Source organism: Gymnoscopelus microlampas (genome assembly GCF_963454915.1).
Source record: "Gymnoscopelus microlampas genome assembly, chromosome: 11".
In the NCBI taxonomy this organism is placed as follows: Eukaryota; Metazoa; Chordata; class Actinopteri; order Myctophiformes; family Myctophidae; genus Gymnoscopelus; species Gymnoscopelus microlampas.
Genome location: NC_139948.1, coordinates 10,154,688 through 10,179,365, shown reverse-complemented (window position 1 = coordinate 10,179,365; position 24,678 = coordinate 10,154,688). Strand labels below are relative to the sequence as shown.

The 24,678-nt window shown below is 42.0% G+C and overlaps 2 protein-coding genes across 2 annotated transcripts in view; one reads left to right on the top strand and one right to left on the bottom strand.

The window, feature by feature from the left end:
* LOC311055707 (uncharacterized protein) overlaps positions 1–24,678 on the top strand; it is a 269,023-nt gene that overhangs the window by 120,378 nt on the left and 123,967 nt on the right. The gene's annotated exons all lie outside the window — the stretch shown is intronic.
* LOC311056459 (ceramide synthase-like) lies at positions 2,592–23,630 on the bottom strand. The gene is made up of 6 exons (XM_084073080.1): positions 23,454–23,630; positions 17,798–17,881; positions 12,777–12,999; positions 11,883–11,978; positions 10,039–10,148; positions 2,592–3,371 (listed from the first exon to the last, which is right to left on the bottom strand). The coding sequence occupies exons 1-6, from the start codon at positions 23,570–23,572 to the stop codon at positions 3,122–3,124; spliced, it is 882 nt and encodes a 293-aa protein (XP_083929206.1). The 5' UTR covers positions 23,573–23,630; the 3' UTR covers positions 2,592–3,121.

The following is a 24,678-nucleotide window of genomic DNA, read 5'->3' as shown; positions in this document are numbered from 1 at the left end:
ATAAAATAAAAATGCGGTGGGAGCGCGCCCTAAATGGGTAAAAAAATGTAAACATCAAAAAACCTGTAGTGAACTTTGCTTGTAGATCTGCCATTTTCAGCATGTGACACCGGCACCAACAGCAGGATTGAGCAACCAGAGGGATCACATGATCACAGTATGAGTGAATTGAATGTTGACAAACACCTGATAAAGCAGAACAGTACTTTGTAACTATAATCCATTCAGTTTTGTCATTTAGCAGACACTCTTATCCAGAGCGAGAAAGTGCAAGATCAGAGTCCATGGCATGAACCCCCTAGTCTACAAACAACAGGGTAAATGGTCTCTTGACTCTTTAGGTCCTGAGGCCGATTCGACAAAACGCTGGAAGACAAATCTCCTTTTCTTTTCTGTACGAGCCAGGGCATGGTTTATTCATCAAGTGTCAAACTGAAGAGAAAATAAAAATCGCTTGCTACATTTCAAGAGAATCAGACAACCCCGTAAACATGCACAAAGCTATATAACAGATTTGTGAAAATCGGTAGCCTAGCTTTTAAATGCTTGTCAACAACTGTTTCCCTCTTGTCTCCTCCCTGTGATGCGATGCCATAATGTTCAGTAGAACCCGCAGTTCCTTTTCTGGACTAAGGGCCCACTTGAACATCTTGAAAGCGTTCGCGGCCCACCCATTCTGACCACTTAACATGGCAACCATACCTTCAGTGGTCGGATGGGTGAACCCATCAATCAATCGATTGTGTTCCGTCTAGGATCAAAGGAACCAACACAGTTTACGTTCCTATACAGTGTATATCGGTATCACAATGAAAACTCAGGTTTTAAACAGGTTTTAAAGAAAAAACAGATTTTTCCTTTTTACATTATTTTATAATTTTAGTTATATTATCATTAAATTCTTAGTGTTGCCATTTATTTGGAGGCCTACTTGCAATATACACACGGCCCACCAGTGGGCGCCGGCTCACAGGTTGGAAATCACTGCAGTAGCCTATACTCTCTGATTTACAGTCAGCCATCGTTGTACAGTGAATTTGTAGCGTTGCATATGAACTCCAGAGATATTAAGGTTGCACCACATCATCTTTCCAGTGTCGATGGCATTCCTAGTGCTTAAGTTTAACTACCGGGCCATTCTCCTTTATTACGTTTGATGAACAGCAGGATATAGATGTAGCACATAAGCTTGAGATCTTTGGGCTAAAGAATATAGTGAGAGGATGATCCTTTTTTTTTTTCTTCTCCAATATAACTTTAATGTCACTAATGTCTTTGTACAAGTAGGCCTACACATGGGCGCTTTTCTTAGGCTTTGTGGCACCTGGGTGGTTTATACTTGTAGGTGTGTGCCGATGTTGCACACAGAAAACAGCCGATCTACAAGCTCACAACGTGGCGCAGCATGATGCACTGTGTGTAGAGGAGCTATTTTCTGTGTGCAGTGCAGCACACAAACAAGTATAACTCAGGCTTTATAGTATATGTGGCTCTTAGAATTCAAATTCTCTGTTTAGCAGTATCCTATTTTAGACTGGTATCATAATTTGATAGTATAATGTATCCGTTTTGCAATGTATGTAAGTGAACTTTAGTTCAATTCTGCTGTCTTAGTCCAGGCACCATACTACTGAGTGCTAGAGTGCCTGTTCGATGAACAGACTGCAGTGCTTTTAGCAACACTATAAAGTAGTATCCGGTCCACTCTTCCCTTTAACCACATGAACCCTAGCGTCCCTATTCTGGGCATGTCATAATAGGTGAACATTCGGCAAAAATAGGCGAACATTCGGTGAAAATATGCGAACATTCAGCAAAAATAGTGGATCTACAAGCTCGCGACATTGCATTGCGACACGCATTGCGACATGTTGTGAGTTTGTAGATTGCCTATTGTCGCTATTTGACATACAACTAAGTATATAGGGTTTAAGTGGTTAATATTCATGTCTATATAGGTAACTGAGCAAAGTTGCATAATTATTTACCATTTTCCTTTTTTCTTAATTGTAAAGTACATATGTCATTACAAAAAACAATCCAAGCACAAAAAAATGATTGAAAATTAACAAAATAAAAAAATAAAAACGACAACATCAGAATATAAAGGTGGGTGGGAGAAAACATAAACTATAATTTGTTAACACTTCTCTCAGAGAAGCTCAGCAAGTCAAGTGGTCACAGCAACATTAGGCCTATGCCACAAATTGATTCACAATTAAACTTTAGCTAATCATTTCAAAATTAAACATTAAGTTCTGGGGGCAAACCTTTCACCGACATCGCTCTCCTAAGAGCGTCCCACCTGTTTAAATAAAAGCTAGTGAACTGAATTAATATCTATATCCTAAACCACGTTATGTCCTCGGGCAGTTTTCCCTTCAAGGGACTGCAAAGCTCTTCCCGAGAGCTTCAGAGCTCTCTCTTATACGCACAACACACAAACACACACACAGGTGCACGCACGCACGCATGCACACACTCACTCATGCATGCACGCACACGCACACGCGCACGCGCACACACACACACACACACACACACACACACACACACACACACACACACACACACACACACACACACACACACACACACACACACACACACACACCCTGTCACAAAGGACTTCTAAGGCTCTTATGATGTTCTTAATACATTAGTCCAACCCCTCCTCGTACTAAAGACAGGTTTTGGTTGTCTCTCTTAAAAGTGTCTGTCTCTCCCTCTTCTTTGACTCTCTCTCCTCCATCTTCTACATTCCCTCTGTTCCTGTTTCACAGAAGAAGAGAGCCACACCTGTCCGCCAGTGTCTCGTGTTAGCGGACAGAACCAGTGCTTGAACTCAGCTCGTCGCCAGTTCCTTCCATTTTGTTTCACACCACAGACCAATGCCTAATATGCTCCATTGCGCAACAGTGTCGCAAACAGAAAATAGCAGATCTATAAGCTCTCAGCGCGTCGCAGACACGACGTGCTGAGAGCTTATAAATCAGCTATTTTCGGCACACAACACCGTCACGCCGTGAAGTATAAGCCTGGCTTTAATCCCTCGTTTGTCGGTCTCTCCCTGAGGGCCCGCTCTCTCCCGCCACGCTCTCCCCTCCGTCCCGATCCCCCCTCAGTGCGTTTCAGTCTCTCTCTCCGATCCTCCGTGTGCGTTGTAGCCATTGGCCGGGGTCAGGTGGCAGTCCGCGCCGCCGGCGCCCTTGACGGAGGGCGGGGAGCGCGACGTTCTGGTGAAAAGACGGAAAGCGCCCCTGCAGATGAGGCCGAACCAGTAGAGCTGTAGAGCCATGAGGAAGCCAGAGCCCAGGTTGCACTGCCACGGGGCCACAAAGGGCACGGCGTAGAAGGGAATGGAGGCGTACCTGCAACAAAGGGCAAGAGGGGGTGTTGTTTTTAAAACCGTGCTGTTGTTGAAAACGTACAACTAACCTGGTCGAGCCGTCACTCCACAAGTCAGATAAAACATGCATAATGGTATTACTTTGGTATTACTCCAAAAAACTTGTAGCATGTCAACATAATATGTTGCTTTGTTATCATGATAATGTGTTAATACTCGAGGACTATATGCAGATGAATAATGATGCACGGTAAATGTGCAGTCTTAAATAACAATATTAATTAGAAATGTTAACAATAAACTCTGGTAGGATTATTAACTTGCATAGTCTGATGTAACAATGTTTGACTTAAGTTGACGACAGAAACAATCATGCTATTGTTGCTCCGTTCATTAGCTCCTCTACTTCTGTATTGATGCTTTCTGTACAGATTTAATCGTGGACAGTGGCGCCGGAGCCTGTTTAATTAAAGGACACTGTGTCCCCCCACTATTCAGTCCAGCCTTTTTTTTTAAATAAATAATAAAATCAGTCCAGTCCCCCGCACCTCGCGACCACCGCGAGCGCGAGGCGAACCGAATTAACTGAAATAACCGCATTATCCCCCCCAAAAATCAACAAACCCACCCGAAATAACCGCGAAGCGCACACGGTCCACATGCACGCGCTCTTCGCGCGCGTGCATGTGTCCCTGATGTATCCCCCCCACGTCATATTCCGTTCCGGCGCCCCTGATCGTGGATACGTATTAATTACTGTATCCAACTCTCAAACTATGGTGACATAGTCACATTTTGAAAACAGAATCTTGCTAGAGTGGCCTTGTCGCAATGAAACACGTTGTGAGCTTGTAGATCTGCCATTTTCGGCATGTGACACCGGCACCAAAAAAGTAAGCAGGATTGAGCAACCAGAGGGATCACATGATCAATGTACAGTATGAGTGAATTGAATGTTGACAAACACCCTGACTTAATCGACTGATAAAGCAGAACAGTACTTTGTAACTATAATCCATTTACAGTTTTGTCATTTAGCAGACACTCTTATCCAGACGAGAAAGTGCAAGATCAGAGTAAATGGTATGAACCCCCTAGTCTACAAACAACAGGGTAAATGGTCTCTTGACCCTTAAAGACCTGAGGCCGATTCGACAAAATGCTCACAAAGTTCTCACACTTTTTCGTGCCAAGGACCCCCAAATTGAGTTTTGAAGAAAATGCAAAATGGTGTCAGTCTTTTTGACCACCTTAAGAACCTACTTCAGAAACCAACTTAGAAGACCTCTTTTGGATTTGTATTTCATGTTTGTGTTTGTTCTGTGCAATTTTTATTCACAAAAGAAGGTCAAACCAGGTAACAAACAAACCTACTACCTGTCAACATGCTATCAGTATTGCCAAGTATGCTTATTATAAGTGACTTTGTGCTTGTTTTACTGTTGCGGGATGCGTTTTTTTTGTGTAGTTGCTTATTTGGGCTTGCTTCAGTTTAACCGCATTAACCCTATATACATCGGCTATTTGAAAATAGCTCACAATGCATTTGCTAATTAAAACAAATATTATTGTATGGGGGCCCCTGGCAACAAAATATTTTCAGATGGGGGTCCGTGGCCAAATGCATATTCATTTGGGGGTCCTTGATATGAAAAGTTTTGTTTTGTCTACTCTAAAACAACATCAGACAATAAGGTTTGATTGACCTGACCTGGTTGCTTGTTTCTCCTGCAAAATCTGGCAACGCTAAATAACATTCTTCAGCATTTGTGGACAGGCAAACATGATGTCTATCAAACTAACATGTGAACAAGTAACCAACATACATCTAGCTGCACAGTTTAACTAGCGAATAGCAAAGCAATTGATGACAAGAAGTGGTAGATAGGAAAGCGGAGTGCTGGGGGGAGATAGAGTCCGAGTTCTTGCTATAAGGACTTCAAAAATACAACAACAACAAGGACCTAACATTAGCTTATCTCTCAAGTCATGACTAGATTGTCATAAGGGATTATCAATATAATTACACTCACTCTACCAACAGTTAATATGGCAATCTACTGTAGTCAAAACAACAACACACACACAACAATCATATTTTAGCTTCTCTTTACTTGTAGGTTTAGAATTCATTTTAACATGACCAATTACTACCCACTCAAAGCTTTACTTCTGCACTTCTCCAAAGGAGGACGATCATTCATCCTTTTATGATCCACAGATCCTTAGATCCATAGCTCAATACCATACTAGTCTCAACACAAATGTTTGTTAAAGACAATTGACAGACAGTAAAATCCAAACATAAGCTAAGCTTGAAAATGTGTTATTTTGGCCAAACAAAACCGCAGCGCAAAATTAGGCTTAACGGCGACTGATCAGAGATCAATGTGCATCACCTCACACCTCCGGTAAGAGTTGCAAGAAAAAAATCAGAACAAAAGCCAACCAGTAGGCAATCATTCTGATCTAATCACTGCCGTGATCAAAGAAGAACCCTACTGCACTGTCAGGTTATCAGGTTCTGAAGTTTACATGTCATGCATTTGTGTTGGGTGTTACAGATGTGAGGTGTGCTGATGACACTGGGAAACAGAGGAGGCGGTATAACGCCGACCTTGACGAATCATAGCCGAGGAGAGACAAAGAGAAACTGATTAACTGAGCAAATAAAACCCCAAAAGTACGACTGCTCAGGCTGACTTGACCACCACACCATCTCGGAAATCTAACCCCGGTCCTCTCAGCTCAAACAAACACCAACTCCCTTTGGATTTAGATCTCTTTACAGGGTGCCTGGATCAAGACCACCTTACACTCGGTTGTGTCTTCGTGTCTGAAAAAGGTGAGTTAATGCTATCTGTTGTAATAGTACATAAAAGTACATCTATCTATTTGATACCGTACAGATACTGTGAAACAGTAATGCGTCTTCCATTCAAAGATATCCTTGTCTGTACTCACCATTGACAAAATAATGCCATAACATAACATTTTACCAACAGTCGATATTCCAAAGAAAATGTTTAAGTTATCACCTACACCTACAGTATATCACACGATACTTATTTGATTAAATTAAAATGGCTCAAACCATTTGTGTAAAATGACATGTCCACTGGCCTGTTATCATTAGGTCACCGTTATCATTAGACTAACAGCTAAAATAAATACTTAATTATTAATAAGTTATCGATTGAGAATCTATCCATTGACCTATTACTAACCACTTAAACCATATATACTTTGTTGACCCGGGTCCCCCAGAGGTCTATACTTGGTCCCCTCCTTTTTTTTTTTCCCTCTACACCAAACCAAGAGAAAATAACCGATACAAGCTATCGCTTGGTGAGTGTGGTGAGCTTGTAGATCTGCTATTTCTGCCAAATGTTAGCCTATTATCACATGCCCAGAATAGGTGATGATGGAGTTCAAGTGGTTAACCCATTAAAACCGTGGAAAAATACAAATGTCTTCTAAATCTTAACAGTTAATAAAAAAAGACCTTTTCATGTCAATGACCTCCAAAATCATATGTATTTAGCCACGGTCCATCTCAAAATATTTTGATGCAGGGACCCCCAGAAGCATAGATTTGAATTAACAGTGTATGTATATATTCAAAGATTTGCACGCATTTTCCACACATTTCCTCAAAAAAAGCAGATCTACAAGCTCGTAGTGCCGCGCTATGAGCTTGTAGATCTGCTATTTTTGAATAGCCAAAGAATTCTAAAATGACACAGTATGCGTTCCCGGATTGAATGGGTTAAAAGATGGATGGCACATTTAATGAACATTCTTCTCAACAGCCTGACACTTATCTTGCAGTCCCTGCACCACAGCTGTGAAGATGAAACTTCGCACCTGCTCTATAGAGATTCACAACACCACATCAGGGCCCTACACGCTTGCCAACCCAAGGTAACTTATTATGTCTAATGTCTGCATGCGGGCCTTTTATATCACATTAATCATTCCATATAAATAAGTCATTATATATACGTGCGTCGTAACTATATTAAGTATGTATTAAATTAACACTTATACTGTTTAACCCATTAAGACCTGAGGCCGATTCTATATGTCTCCTAAATCTCAACAGCATTCTGAAAAACGTATGTTTCTATATCAGTGGTGCTCAAACTTTTTCATGTCAAGGACCCCCAAAATTATATGTATTTGGCCGCGGACCCCCATCAAAATATGTTGTTCCAGGGACCCCCAGAAGCAAAGATTTGAGTAAAAAATGTTCGCTTTAAAAATATATATATTCAAAGATTTGCACACATTTTCACGATTTTTCAAAAATAGCAGATCTACAAGCTCGTAGCGCGGCACTCGGTGCCGCACTATGAGCTTGTATATCTGCTATTTTTGAATAGCCAAAAGTGTAAAATAATGCTTTTTAGATAAAATCTAAAAATGACACAGTTCCAGGGTTAATGGGTTAAATTAACACTTATACTGTTTAATTCACAAAGATCTGTCGTGTGGACATGAATCCTTTTCTAGGGAAAATGTTAGCTGATTATTGCAGCAGAGCTGTAAATAAGATCTTCGGTGATATTATTTGAATCAAATCAATAATCTGTAATCTGCACAGTAAAATCCTAAATGCTAATTGAACTGATAGTGTCATGAAACCACATGGACCCATAAGGTTCCATGTGTACACGCTCAGAGTTAAAGTGATATTTTAGTAAGTAACAGGGGTCTCTCCCTGTCTCTCCATCTCTATGATAAACAGAAAATAAATGTTCATGTCGGGATACCAATGTTATCCAATCAAGAGAGAGCTCATACAGGATACAGGATAAGCAAGTGAAATTGGAAGTGGTGACACTATAAAATGTAAGCTGATAAATTGGTTTTCTCTCCTGATCGGCTGAAATTGGTGTCCCACCTGAAAATGTATTTTCTGTTTATTAAAGCGCTGGGGAGACGGGGTGACCCCTGTTACCGACTCTCTTTGTTGTTTGTTTTAACCCCTTGAACCCCAGCATCCCTATTCTGAGGGGAACATTTGCAGAAAATAGCCGATCTACAAGCTAACAAACGCGTTGCGCTGGGACACGTTGTGTACTTGTAGATCGACTGTTTTTGGCAAAGAGATTTGGTGGAGAGGTAAAAAAAAAAAGAGTGAACCAAGTACAGAGCCAAAGGTCAAATTAGCAATTGAGGGTTTAACCCATTAAGACCGGGAACGCATCTGTGTGTGTCATTTTAAGATTGACACACACAGATTTTAAGAAAAATAGCAGATCTACAAGCTCGTAGCTTGTATATCTGCTATTCTTGAATAGCCCAAAGAAATCTTAAAATGACACAGCTGCGTTCCCGGTCTTAATTGGTGGTAAGTGGTTAACCAGAAAATATCCCCTAACAGCACCTTTATCTTGTGTGTATGTCCATTCAGGGTGTTCATAGAGAAAGGCTTTTACGGGGTGCCCTTGCCACCAGCCGTGGGTCCCCGCTTGTCGGGCGGTGCGTTTTTCAACAAGACGCTAGGCAGGGCCGGATGCACGGGCGTCTTCACCTACGACCTGGTCCACCCTGACCCCAACGACTGCCCCGAGGTCCTGGCCGTCATGTTCTCCGTGCCCTACGACCGCAAGCTCTACTCCAACCGGTTCGCGGTGGGCATCTTTGGCCGAGACGCGGCATGCGACCACAGCCTCTATGATATCATGTGTAACGGCGCGCCGGGGAACGACTTTGTCAGAGAGAAGGCCGGCGGCTCCAGCTGCGTTAAGTACGTGGGTGATTACATTACTGCCGGGGCCTTCATGTCAGATTCAGACGAGGCTGAGTTGAGGGTAGTCATCAACAACACTGGCTATAACGTTTAAAAAAATAGGACAACATTTTCTCTCTCTCTGTCTATAAATATAGTGCGTGTGCGTGTATTTGTGTTTGTGTGCGTGCGTGCGTGCGTGTGCGTGTGTGTGTGTGTCAATGTGAACCATAAAACAAAATCACAGCATGTAATTAAGACGTTCAATATTGCTTGATGTACAGTATATGATACTTAATCAATAAATGGTAAATCTGTTTTAAGATTTTAAATGGAGTTGCAAAATATAATATTCCATAGATACAGTATCCTTTGGTTTAACATATCTGACACCAATTATAGTAGGCAGGTTCTAGGTAGTCCATTCTACCAAGGATTGCATAGAATATTATTAGTAGGCCACATGATGGCGCTGTAATGAAAAGTTTCATTTTAACCACTTTCAAATAATATGTACAATTAACAAAGTTTGGTGAGAATGGTCCTAGGATATACACAGTATCTTAGTTGAACGCAAAATGCATTGTAAGCCTGTCACGTTAAGACAATTTGCACACAAATATGCACAAACTGGCTTAAAAGCATTGGTCCAACGATACGTGGTAACTGTGAACCAGCTACATTCAACAATACAATCTATTTAACAATACATGGTATCTATAAACAGCTGTATTCAACAATAATATTATATTCAACAATAAAGATCAGTTGCTGTCGGCAAGCGACGTCATCATGCGATGGAGTTTAAATGAAGCATAACGTACATTTAAACTAGAGATTAACCTGACAGTGGCAGAGGGAGATAGTGAGACAGACAGACAGACAGACAGACAGACAGACAGACAGACAGACAGACAGACACACAGTAGAGGGAGGGGGACGGTGGACATACCTGCCGTACGCGTAGTAGAGGTAAGGGAAAAGCAACACTCGACAGCTGAAGAAAGTGACCAGCATGACAGCTCCGTTCACTTTATGGAGGAGAGTGTTCTGCTTCTTATACTGACCAGAGGATTACACCATGTGGAGAGAGAGAGAGAGAGAGAGAGAGAGAGAGAGAGAGAGAGAGAGAGAGAGAGAGAGAGAGAGAGAGAGAGAGAGAGAGAGAGAGAGAGAGAGTGATACAAGAAAGCATGTGAGAGAGAATTCTTACTCATTTGTTTTTCAGTCTTGTTCTTTTTCTGTGCAATTTTTGTGTTTTCATTTCTTTATCACACTGCTTGTCAAGCTTGTATTCTTTTGTATTGTTCTTTTAATGCATGTTTTTTTAATGGTCTCTACTGTTAAGGAAAGGATTCTAAATAAGCCTTTTGGGTTCTTCCTTTTCTTGCACAATAACTTGTGTTCTATATGTATTGTTTGTTTCTATTTTATATTACAATGTGCTAATAAACTAAACTAAGAGGAAGAGTGAGAGCAATCAATACAGAGAATTGAGGAACGGAGAGAAAGTAAAACCACAGACCAGTGATTCTTAAAGTGGGGACCCCAACATTTTCAGGGGGTCCCCGGCTAAAATGTGATAGTTTAGGAACCAAATGGACAATTACAGGTCTGTAACTCTGAGAATGTACAAATGCACACGCACACGCTCAGAGTTGTTATGGGGGTCCTTGGCCTAATACCAAACTGGGGGTGCTTGAAGTTAAAATATTTGAGAACCACTGCCAAAGACAACATGAGTATCTTCGGTGGCTAAACAAAACACGAGAGGTCTCTAAAGCTTAATTAATACTCCGTCAGTGGATGGTGTTACAACGAGTTTCTACGTAATAAAACCAGATATTGTAATAACTTGCCAGATTATGTAATAACATATCAAATAAATAATTTCAGAGACACTAGGATATCAAACCTAGCATCTGTCTAAAACAACATGCTATCTAAATAACATTCGTAACATTTCTGGCCAAGCAAAACAGATCTAAATAACACAAATGTGAACAAGTAACCAACATAATTTCTCATAGTATAAATATTGTCTAACAAAATAGGTGACAAGAAGTGATACAGGGAAGGATGAGTGCTATAGGGTGTGAGGTAGAGTCTGAAGAGGTGAGTTCTCAGACTGCGGTGGACAAGGGGAAGTTAGTGTGCAGTCCTGACTGAGGTCAGAGGTCATTCCAGAGCTTAGGAGCCAAGAGGGAGAAGAGACTAGGACAGTGGTTCCCAAACGTTTTAGCTCGAGGACCCAAAAGAGAAATTTGATGTCTCGTTAAGGAAACAAACTAGTGAAAATAGCCAATCTACAAGCTCACAACGCGTCGCATTGCGACGCGTTGTGAGCTTGTACATTCGCTATTTTCACAACTTCTTAAAAGTTTTATTTTATTGTACTTAGAGAACGTCTTTGATTTCCTTTTATTATTTAAGAAATTCTTTAGAAAACTGTTTAAACAAATGTTTTAATGTAATGTAATTCATTTTTTGAGCAGGAAACCAAAAAAAAGGTATTTACTTGTGACACATAAAAATGGGTTCCGCGACCCACAAATTTGTTTTTGGAACCACTGGTCTAGGACGCCTGGAGCGTTGGCCAGGGTGTTTTTTAGGTTGAAGGTTCAAACAGACTTCCTGTGCTAGCCGATCTACTGCAAGTAGAGCATGAATGGGTGTATAGGGGGGTGCCATGCCCTTGATTGTCTAGTAGGTCATCATCACCGGTGTTTTGTACTTTGTGCGGGCAGCAACAGGAAGCCAGAGAAGGGACTGTAGAAAGGGGGCTGCCATGTTTACCTGTATCAGGACTTTGCCAAGACACACGGACGGCGTGCTGAGTTCAGCCAGGAACAAGACGCCCTGGAAGTAGTCTCCTCTTCCCTGCCTCCAGAACTGAGAGGAGAGACAGGGAAGGAGAAGGGGCAGGGGCGAGACAGACAGACAGACAGACAGACAGACAGACAGACAGACAGACAGACAGACAGACAGACAGAGAGAGAATGAGAGAGAGAGAGACAGAGAGAGACAGGTGGAGAGAGTAATTAACCACGTAAGCCTTAAATGCCACATGGGGGAAATAGCAGATCTACAAGCTCATAACGCGTTAAAAAGCTTTTGGCAAAAAGTTTATGCTCTATAATCCGACCATTGCTATACTATAGTGTTAGTTCAGTAACAGGGGTCTCTCCAACTCGTCAGTAAACAGAAAACACATTTTCTGTTCAAATGCACTCTCAGAGTTAAATAAACACTGAGGATTTCTTTTTATTTTATCTCTGGGTAGTTTGGGGTACCCAGAGATAAAATATTGTATCTAATGGAGTCCGTGGCCGAGTGCCGTGCTACGAGTTTGTAGAACTGCTATTTTTGAAAAATTATGAAAATGTGTGCAAATCTTTGAATATATATAGTTTTAAAGCGAACATTTTTAACTCAAATCTTTGCTTCTGGGGGTCCCTGGAACAAAATATTTCGAGATGGGGGTCGGCGGCCAAATAAATATAATTTTGGGGGTCCTTGACATAAAAAAGTTTGAGCAACGCTGATATAGAAACATACGTTTTTTTCAGAATACAGTTGGGATTTAGAAGACATTCGTAGAATCGGCCTCAGGTCTTAATGGGTTAAATGCACTTTAAATGAACACTGAGGATTTCACTGTGTCATGCAGACAGTTAACCCCATACTGACCACAGAGGCGGGGAAGCAGCCGGCCACCATGAAGACGTGATGCAGCACCATGAGCAGCTCGCGCCGCAGGTAGCCCGGCACGGCGGCGCTCATGGAGCCGCCGCCGGCGTCCTCCCCGTGCCCTTTGACCTGCAGCTTGTGCCAGTAGCACAGGAACATGGCGTAGATGTCGTAGGCGAAGTAGGGCGTGGCGAACAGGATGTAGCCGTTGGCCAGCCAGTGGCTGAGGAGGAGGAGGAGGAGGAGGAGGAAGAAGAGGAAGATGAAGAGGAAAGGAGAAAAAGAGAAGGAAAAGTTTTACTTGCCGGTCATTTCCTCCTGCTTCCTGCCTTCTTACTCTCAACAGCACCCCCCTCTGGTATGTTTAGAACAGCGGTTCTTAAAGTGGGGTTCGGGGAACCCCCAGGGGTCCTTGAGGGGGTTCCAGGGGGTCCCCAGCAAAATGAGTAAATATAGCATCTAAATCAGATTAACCTCATTAACCCCACAGTACAAGCTCACAACACGTCACAAAGCAACGCATTGTGAGCTTGTAGTTCGCCTATTTTAAAAGAATCTTGAATAAATGTGAAAGTACAACGCAAATCTTGTATGCGGGTCCCCGGCACAAAATATTTTCAGATAGGGGTCCGCGGCCAAATACATATTAATTTTGGGGTCCTTGACATTGATGTTTGTTTGATGTTTGTTTGAGAACCTCTGGTTTAGAACATTGCACTTGACATTACTGCGGGACATTTTCCATTTTGACTTCAAACTTGCTTAAGATTAATCTAATTATTCAAAATAACATTTTAATGTTTTATTTGAATGTTTTATATTAAATTGCAATTTTGAAACGTTTTGTTATTGTTGCTTTCATTATTATTATGATTTTTTTTAAACATAAAGCTATTAATGGGTGTACAATATATGCCTGAAGCTGTGAACAGACAATAGAGCACCGAAGTCTGACGTAATTTACACATCCTTTGTTTGTCTACCTGGTTCGTGGTTTTCCACCCCCATTTTGAATCCCCATAGTCCATAGACGTATTTAATATCACGTCAAATAAGAACTGTGTTCCAAAAATAAACAAATGACCCTGGTGGTTTTACTCTAAAATGTTCACCAGAAACAGACTGTATCAAATATAAGTGACTGACTATCATAAACTATACAGAACCTCCTCCCTGACAATATCGCCAGGACAGTTTGTTTATTTTTGGACCACAATTCTTATATGAGACGATTCTATGATGACCCAATGTTATTCTCCATAGCAAAATTACTTTACGAACCTGGGGATGAACGAGTGACGTCAGGACTTCTGTACTCTATGTAACGACATGCATTGATGTGGTCCTTTAATAATCCTAAAAAGCCAGTAGGATGTTAGTTCTACAAAGCCAGTATAGAGTCAGTTGGCATATTGCTGAAAAATGAATGAGGGGAAATTAACCAAAAGTACAAAGCACACCATGTGCAGAATTTCTGAGAGGGGTACAGGGATGGTAACTACTATCCTTCACACTTACGCCCCTGTGAAGATCTGTTTGCATTTTTGCAACCCATGACCACTGACAAAATAGTAAATACACAAAAATATACATGACTGAATTAAAGTGCATTCTAATTATGACAGATTTCTCCACAATGAGATACAAAGGATGCCAAAATGGCATGACAGTACAACTCACTGTTGGCTATTTGACATACTAAAGTAAATAGCTACTGTACTGTTAAACCTATTATTGACTTTGTAGTGTCAAGAGAAGTAGTACCATGATCATCATCATCATTGGTGGAAAGTAACTAAGTACATTTAGTGGCTTAAGGGACCTGGATATTGGATAAGGGCCAGATGAAATAAACTTATATTTAGTATGTTTCCTACTTAAAGTGTGACCTGTACGGTGTACACACATGCTTGCAACTGTGCTCTGCGTACATTAACCACTATTTTATACTTTCAACATTGTTTAAAAAATAGCAGAAATAGACGATCTACAGTACAAGCTCACAACACTGCATTTCAACGTCATCTAACCCAAAATAGGGACGTCTGTGTTGAAATGTGTTTAACCAGGTGCTGACGTTCTACTGAAACCTTCCAGATGGCAATCAGTTGCAGTATCGTCATTGGGTAATCTACATAATGACATCATCACACAATGATGTCACAATGTCGTCATCACAACCGTGTCCTTTAAAATGAATTGCAAAATACACAAAACATCATTCAAGGACCCATCTGCTCGTAGCAACTTCAGGAAATTAGTTGTTGACACTGTTGTACAGACTGTCTGCTGAGTGGCACGGAGGATTACCACAACCTGTCTGAACTGTGATTGCTCTGGCGATCAATTCCCTATCAACAGTCATCGGCTTGCTTGATTGGCCGACCCAACTCATCGGACTCTACTTTCACGCAGTAAGGACTTGAACAACGGGTGTGAGAAATGTTCCACTGGACGCTGCATCTGAGTGGAGGAACAAGCCCATACACTCATGCTGCTGTTGCAGTGGAGCACAAGGTGTAAGCCTTCGGAGGTGTATGCCTTCGGGGTTACCCCGAGGCTCAGGTTGATGTGATTGTTTTCAACACAGTATCTTTACGCTGCAGGAAGTTGCCTCCAGTGACAACTGGAAGAGGAGAACGTCACCTTGAGGTTCCATCCGGTTGCAATTACCACACAGCTGTGCTGATTGAAGATACCATCTACATCTGGGGAGGGTGGCCTTCCTGCAACGTGCTTTATGCATTTGATGTCGACACCCACAGATGGCTCCAGCCAATGGATTCTGGGACTGTTCCAGAGGCGAGGAGCTCCCACTCAGCCTGTGTCTTGGGGAAGGTCATGTATATATACGGAGGAGGCCACCAGACTGGGTGGACTAATGACATCTACAAGTTGGACACCACCACAATGGTCTGGTCTTTAGTTAACACCAGAGGCGCTCCACCACCTGCTACATGGGGTCACTCTGCCACCATCATTGAGACAAAGGTGTTTGTCTTTGGCCCTAACCCACAGGACCACAACAACATCAGAGTGTTTGACACGGACACCAACTTCTGGCTGAAAACACCCTCTGCACAGTGTCTTGCAGAGGGACGCTGCGGTCATTCATCTGCCTTTGTCTACAATGGAGAGCTGTACATATTTGGTGGCAACAAGTGCGACCAGACCTTCAATGATCTGTGGAAATTCAATCCAGAGACCTTCACCTGGAAGACGGTAGAGCTTAAGGGGAAACGCCCGTCTAAGATGATTATACAGTGCTGTTGCATGGTGGGAGATCGTATCATCCTCCTTGATGGTGAACACCTGCACATCTTAGACTTAAATCCTAGTCTGAAGACGTTATGCAAACTAGCAGTTACTCAGTATGGTCTGGAGCAGTGGGAACTCCCACATGACATCAGGTGGGAACTGGCAGCCATGACTAACAACAGCGTACGAGAAGCCATTGGCGGGCGCTCATTGGCTGGCCTTTTGCCAATAGGTTGATAAGGGAGAAAGGGAGAGAGAGACAAAGTGACGACTAGTTGCAGCGTCTGTTTATTGACAGCTTCTTGCCGAGCTGTAAAAATGTTTAAGAAGTTGTGAAAATAGCGGATCTACAAGCTCGCACCGCTGCGCGACGTGTTGCGAGCTTGTAGATTTGCTGTTTTTGCTAGTTTGGGTCCCGGGCAAACGTATAATTTCTCTTTTGGGTCTCGAGCTTAAGGTTTGGGAACCACTGATCTAGACCATAAGTATACAGCATTGAAAGGAACATCACCTATAGATCAAACGCAGGTCAATGAAAAAAACGTAACAACAAAAACCCACTTCAGTTCCTGACGTGATGGAATTGGAATTGAATGAACACCCACAGTGTAGCACTGACAACATGCAGTACAACATATGAATGAAGGATGTATATTCCATATTCCCTCCAGGGTTAAAAGTGTGACTATAGGGCGTTCTTCGTTATACAAAGGCTGCAGTGATTTGTTAATCAAATGGGGTATGGCAGCTCCAGTCAGTCCTCTCCGTTTTGACTTGGAAATGAGGGGCCTGACAATACCCCCCACGTCCCGCGCCCCCACCGCCCAACCTCGATCGCCATGGGCCCATCAATCCTCACTCTTTGTTTTTTTTTTCTCCAATTCCCTCACTCTGCCTATCTCTACTGTTTTGGGACTTTCATCATACAGTCCTGTACTCATTGCTTTGACAGATTAGAGTCTCCCCTTCGCTCTCCGACCATCTTAGAGGCACTAAAATAGCCCTTGTCACTGCTGGCTAATTAGGCTGAGATTTGAATTAGATTAAGTGGGAGGAGGCCATGTAAGCCACGAGAGGCTACGGCTTGGTTTACGGGCATACACCTGCATGTGGCCACATGCACAACAAACACCACATGCCCAACAAAGTAAACAAACACAAAGAAGAGCTGCAGAGACAGAGACACAGAGAGAGAGAGAGAGAGAGAGAGATCGCAAATACTCTCCTGGCTCTCCCTCTCTAAGTAGCTCTGACCTGTGTACAAGCATTAAGATTTGAGGAAATATAAATCATGATCTGTGTGTCAGTGTCAGGTGCCGAACATAGCAGATATTTAAGCTCACAATGCGATCAGCATTTTTCTGTGCCCAACACTCCCGGGCTTAACAGCAAAGTTACAATGAGAAAACAGGTGAAAAAGAAAAACTCACCTTATGGCCCATGCAACATGGGATGGGACCAACCGTAACGATTTTAACCATTTTTATCAACATGAATTTTATTATAAGAAAGTTGATTTCTTTCTTTTTTCCCCATGTAAAGCAAGTTTAAGTCACTTAGAAAAGCGCTATAAAAATCTGAGTTATTATTGTTATTGTTATTGTTATTGTTATTGTTATTGTTATTATCATTATTATTACCATCATCATCATTAACAGTCACAGACTAGCCTCCATAACCAACACTAGTCCATTTTATGGCAAAACACAAAACCACCACAACAACAACACAAAAAAGAGCACAGGAACACATTTCATACTTACTGGTCGTTCATGACATCCTTACAGGAGGACATGATGATGCATCCTGCTGAGGAAGCCATCACAGCCTGGATGGACGACACCACTCTGACAAACAAGGAAAAGATTGGCCCCATCAGGTCTACTGTTGTCTGCCTCAGCAGCGGTGGCATGACGCCAGGAGGTGCAGAGGCCTCAGGGCAGGGAGCGGGCACGCCCCTGGGGCCTGCCAATTATTACAGTGTCCAATTTCGCTACATGCATTATTGTAATTATTGTTCTTCGTTTAATCACTGTATGAACCGAAAGTATTGAAAGTGAAGTCAATGAAATATTAACCCATTAAGACCCCGTGGCCGATTCTATAAATGCCTTGTTGTTCTCACACTTTGAAGATTTTTCAAAAATGTTCAGTGCCGCGTGAGCTTGTATATCTGTTATTTTTGGATAGCCAACACGAAAATCTAAAATGACACAGATGCTTTCCGGGTTTTAATGGGTTAAAGCAATCATTTTCATGTCAAGTCAAATTGATATGTATTTGGCCATTTGATTACCCCCATCTTAAACCACTTGAACACCAGCATCCATCATCTGGGAGGAACATTAGAGATCTACAAGCTCACAATGTGTCACAATGCGTCACAACTTCACAAAACTATCGTTTAAGTGGTTGAAACTTAAAAGTTAAAATAGAGTTAAAGAGTTCCTCATTTTGCCGGGGTCCCCCTGCACCCCCTCAAGGCCTCTGGGAGTCCACAGACCCCACTTTGAGAACCACTGTCTTAAAAGGACCATGCTGGTCTGGGGCATTTATCTTCTTGACTATAATTCACTGAGTGACTTTACGTAACTGCCGACCACTTTGCAAATCATACCATTGTTTTCTCTTCCGGGGAGCCATCCATTCATTTCAGTACAGTATGGAAATCAACTTGAAGAGACTTTGAAACTTGCTTGAGATAGGTAACCCAAGACACTCAATGTCCCTTTGCGATGGGGTTTTGTCAAATGTATTTTAGCATTTTAATGCATTTTCTAGCAGGGATTGATCTGAAATGTTTAGCCGTGAATAGTCCCCGGAGAAGGTTGATTTATGAACAAACTTTAAGTGTACAATAGTGTATTAACCATGTAATGATGTTCAGGTAATGTGGACTCATGTACTCAGATAAGTTCAGTAATGTTTTAATGACTGTGGAGAAAATGTGGACACACCTATTAAAGTGACTTTTTAATGAATAAAATGTAATTGTGTCCAATCTCTATTGTAGAATATGTTAATACAATACAGTATAACTTATACAGTCGGGGTGGTTGTATTTTGTCTTCCTGCTCTTCTATTGAGACATTTCGATCCTGTCAAAGGTCAAGGTCTCACCTAGACACAGGATCTGACACGAAGTTTGACCTAATTGGTCAAGATTCAATTTATCCCCTGAGCAAGCAGGCCATTGAGCTAATAGAGTCTCTATTAGCTCAATGGTAAAAATGTAAGCACAATGTCTATCGTGTATTTTGTGCTATATACACAAAATGCAAGGTTGGTGATAATATTGTCCGGAACTGCAAATCATGACAGTAATATAATATCTAAATCACACCAACACTTCCATCCGTCGGGCCCAAGATATAGGATATGAAAGAAGAAGATATGCAACTGATATCATGTTAGTGTTGTGTGTAGGTCAATGGCTGAATACATTCCCTCAAGTCAAGAAGACATTCTTTAACCCATTAAGACCGGTAAAGCTCTGATAGATCTGCTATTCTTGAAAAATGTGTGCAAATCTTTGAATATATTTTTAAAGCAATTTTTTTTTAACTCAAATCTTTGCTCCTGGGGGTCCCTGGAACAAAATATTTTGAGATGGGGGTCCACGGCCAAATACATATCATTTTGACATGAAAAGGTTTGAGCACCACTGATATAGCAACATATGTTTTTCAGAAAACTGTTGAATATTTGAACTTTGAATATGGCATCCCTATTTTGTCCATTTCATTAAAGGTGAAACTCCTCTCACCCACACACACAAAAAATGAAAAACAAAATCTGAATTGTCAAGAATAGCTAAAACACTATGCAATCTTTGCTATTTGTCATAGAACAAAGTGTATAAGGCTTGGTGGTTAAAACTCATTGTTCAACTTTCAGGTCAGCTACACAGAAAGGTGAACTGTGGCCAAAATGAGAAAACCTGGTGTTGATGCATAATGCAGTGAGTGGTTTTCAACCTTTTCTGGATCAGAGCACACTTGAAAATCTCAAAAGCATTCGCGGCCCACCCATTTGACCACTTAACACGGCAGCCGCTGCCGAATGGGTGGGAAGCGTGTATTTTCAGACACGTTATGAATATGATCAATCAATCGATTGTGTTCCGCCCTGGATAAATGGAACTAACATAGTATACTTTAAGTTCCTATTTAGAAGTATCATAATTAGTCTAGGACCTGGCTAAGATATGCATGCACTTAATATAGGAGAGAATATCTCAACTGTTCTTGGCTAATATGACCCCAGGGAACAACTTAGGAATTGTGAGTAATTCTCTATCCGGGACGAAATACCCGAAAATGACCACGCCCTTTTTAAAATGACCATAACCGGTGCACTACTTCCAACATGGCTCTATCTGCTAAACCGTTGGAGCTACAGATTTACTGAGGTGCTCAAAATGTTCAGAATACTTATGTTTCCGGGAGCAGTATGGGTTAGCGCCCCAGCCTGTGTCTTCCGTGAGGAAGAAGCCCAACACACCCACTGTGAGGCCTTTAGGAGGGCCATTCAAGCAAACCACAAGTGGAGCCTGCAGTACCACCACGGCCCAAGGAACCATCACGCCAGAAGGAAATGTTTGGATCGGGGTGGTGCACTGGTGCAACGGATCTGGTACAGCGCTCAGGTCCTGGACCTGGTGAGACGAAGGAGGAGCCCGGCCAGGAGACAACCCACAGAGCCTCGTCCCTTCACGTGCCAGAGCCTCCCGAGTCCCAGCAGAGTAGTTCCGAAGAAGCGGACTGAGTGGCCCTGTCTTTCCCTATTGGACTGATCGTGGGTAGCTACTGGGACGTAAGTCGGGGCTTGATCAACCCCGGCTGGGTCACCTGGGCGAGACCCGAATGAGCTATAAATGCAAACTTGATGTCTAAATCATGTTTGTTGACATTTGGAAACATGTTGGAATGCTTATCTTCATGACTGGGTGTGGGTGGACCTCTATTTTGCATATTTCAAAGATGGCGACTATCTGAAAATTAGTTTTACTTACCTTAATCTTCTATTTTATGCTTTTTGTGCATTAGAAACACATTGGAATGCTCATATTTATGATTAAATTCATCTAGAGCGCTCTGATTTGCTTATTACAAATATGGCCACTATACCAAACATGTTATGTAACATAAAGTTTCATCCAGATTGGAAAAAAATGTAATACTATCAAGATTGTCAAAGGCGTATGGAATTTGAACAATACGTTTAACTTAGAATCAGACAAGTTAATTGCTACACAACAAATGGTTGCTAGGAATTTGTCTTGGTGTTACTACAACAACAGAACAGCACTGCAATAACTGATACATACAGTACTGCACAACAAACACACACACACACACACACACACACACACACACACACACACACACACACACACACACACACACACACACACACACACACACACACACGCAACAGACTCCAGGCTTTGCAACATTTGCTGTGTCCAAGTTTTGCAGTCACAGTCACGGTGGAGGAGGATGGAGCAAGCTTTAATGGCATCTCCTAGATGGGTCCAGTAAGGTTCCCAGGTTCTGACATGCTGAATCAGTGCAGCTTGGGTGGGAGGAAAGTTCTCAAGGGACTTGGTACCATTTGACCAACATCAGCCTTCGCTTACTATGGGAAGGAGTGCAGGTATCTCACAGAAACCCTGGTCACACTCACCTTGGAGCCTGAAAAGACCAACTCCGATTTCCATGTCCAAAGATTGGAGTATATGGTCGTCATTATATACAGCAAGAGCTGTGGTGGCCACAGCAGAGTAGATGAAGCCAGACAGTGGCTTTTCTCAAATAGTACCAAGTCCCTCAAGAACATTCCTCCCACCCAAGCTGCACTGATTCAGCAGGTAAAAAAGGCCACTGCTGCATACCAGCTTATATTGGAATCAGACAACCTCCGTCCAACAACTATTATCCCAGATTTCAATAGGTTGGGCTGGTACTGGGACTCCATGACTAAGACTTACCTTACTGGACCCATATTACAGATGCCAGTAAAGCTGTTGCTGTTGTAACACCAAGACCATAATGTGATATAAACATATTGTTAAATCCTTCTATTGTTTCAATAAAATGGCATAGGTAAGATACCTTGGTTGTTTCATAACATAGTGGCCATATTTGTGAAATCCTCTAGAATCTATCTAGAGTCCTCTAGATAGATTAAATCACAAAGATAAGCATTCAAACATGTTTCTAATTAAAAAAACATGATTTAGATACCAAGTTTGCATTCGTAGCTCATGTGGTTCAAACGGTATAGCCAAAATATTTGTCAGGTGGCAGCCATATTGGATTTGGCCACTATAATGACCCTGAAGGTCGCTGGCTCGGCGACGGCCACCCTTGCTAAATCATTAGAGCATGCCCTGGGTTACATCTGGGACAAATGTGGTGCTTTTAAAAATGATTCGCGCAAAAATATCCCTATGGCCCAGGACTGTAGATACGTTTTTAGAGGTTTCTTTTAGCTGTCCTGTCATAAAATATCAAATTATAAATTTTACACTTTTCTATGATTTCCTAAACATAAGTATTCTGAACATTTTGAGTACCTCAGTAAATCTGTAGCTCCAACGGTTTAGCAGATAGAGCCATGTTGGAAGTAGTGCACCGGTTAAGGTCATTTTAAAAAGGGTGTGGTCATTTTTGGGGTATTTCGTCCCAGATAGAGAATTACTCACAGTTCCTAAGCTGTTCCCTGGGGTCATATTAGCCAAGAACAGTTGAGATATTCTCTCCTAAATGAAGCATACATATCTTAGCCAGGTCCTCTACTAAATGAAAACTCACTTCTCAAGGTGTTAAAGAAAACATACCATGACTTTTTGTTTTTACGTAATTAAAACATTAAAGCATGAATCTTATGTTATCATTCAAATCGTGTTTTGCCAATTATTAGGGGGCCCACTTGCAATATCATCACGGGCCCACCAGTTGGCACTGGCCCACAGGTTGAGAACCACTGGCATAATGCATAGTGTGTATTCTCTATATCATTGGTTCTCAAAGTGGGGTTCGGGGACCCCCAGGGATCCTCGGGAGGGTTCCATAATGTAGTTAATATAGCGTCACAATCATTTTAACCAATAACCACTTTATCCATTTATATGTTGGCTATTCAAAAATAGCAGATCTGCGAGCTTGCACATCTGCTATTTTTGAAAATCTTTGGATAGTTTTGAATAATTTTGAATAATTTTGAATAATTTTGAATCATTTTGAATTAAAAAAACATAAATCTTCTCTTCTGGGTATCCATGGCACAAAACCTTTTCAGATGGGGGTCCGCAGCCAAATACATGGGGGGTCCTTGACCACTGCTCTATATGTGTGTATGAGTACTGTACGTGCATACGTGCGTGACTGAGTGTGTGTGTGTGTGTGGTCTTACCTCGCAGACACAGTGGCAGCATCTCCCTCGCTCCATCCCAACAAGCGCTTCAGGCTGTGCTTAGACAGCAAGAACAGACCGGGGAAGAAGACGGAACCGGCAGTCAGAAGGGCCAACATGGTACCTGTGTGTCTGTGTGTGTGTGTGTGTGAGTGGGTGTTTGTTTGTGTTTGTGTGTGCGTGTGCGTGTATGTGTGTGTGTGTGTGTGTGTGTGTGTGTGTGTGTGTGTGTGTGTGTGTGTGTGTGTGTGTGTGTGTGTGTGTGTGCGCGTGTGTGTATGTGTGGTGCTCAGGGTCTCACACACACACGGCGTGACGTGCTGGCAGCATTACGCGCCGACTAGCTGCCGTCTGAGCAGAGAGATCCCAGCTTGACCGAGAGGCTCAGTTGGGCGTGGCATGCTGCCATGTGACTCAGCCGTGGGGGGAGGGACCTGAGCTGTTATCCGCTCAGTGGGGGCAACCGCGATGTCCAGGTTTCTGCACACTGACACAAACGGGGCCGCCCGCCACCGCCGCCGGCTCAGTTTCAGCTTGAAGAAGAGACCGGTCAGGATGGGCGTGGCTGGAGGTGTGAGGTCGCACAAACTGGAGGGTCGGCTGGTTCAAATCCACAGGATGGGGAAATCTGTGGGGAAGCAGGAGGGGGATTCAATGAATAGTTTGCACTGCTTTGCTTGCAGTGGTGGAAAGTAAAGTACATTTACTTAAGTACTGTACTACTTGAGTATTTCCAGTTACTTTTACTTCTACTCCACTACACCTCAGAGGCAAATATTGTACTTTTACTCCACTACCATTATTTGAAAAACTTTAGTTACTAGTTACTTTTCAGATAAATTATGATATTATGAAACATACACTAACCACTTTAGCCCTATTTCATATACAGGCTATTTGAAAATAGCCGAGCTCACAACGCGATCTGCTATTTTCAAACATTTTAGTACTTTTACTTTTGGTACTTGAAGTACATTTTGATACCAATACTTTTGTACTTCTACTAATTTTGAATTCCGGACTTTTACTTGAAACAGAGTACTTCTACATTGCAGTATTGATACTTTTACTTAAGTAAAACATTTGAGTACTTTTTCCACCACCGGATGTTGTTTTTTTATGCAGTTTTATTACCTTATTTTACCTTTAGGCCCTTTGTAAACTTTTCCTTTTGAAAAGTGCTATACACTGTAGATAATCGTATTATTGTCATGTATTATTATGA

What these genes read in the sequence shown, in the direction of transcription:
- LOC311056459 (XM_084073080.1), bottom strand. Translation starts at nt 23,572, where the DNA reads ATGTTGGCCCTTCTGACTGCCGGTTCCGTCTTCTTCCCCGGTCTGTTC. An exon ending in AAGGATGTCATGAACGACCA is followed by an intron (nt 13,000 to 17,797) that starts GTAAGTATGAAA and finishes CCTCCTCCTCAG; the next exon opens with CCACTGGCTGGCCAACGGCT. An exon ending in CTCTACTACGCGTACGGCAG is followed by an intron (nt 3,372 to 10,038) that starts GTATGTCCACCG and finishes CCTTTGTTGCAG; the next exon opens with GTACGCCTCCATTCCCTTCT.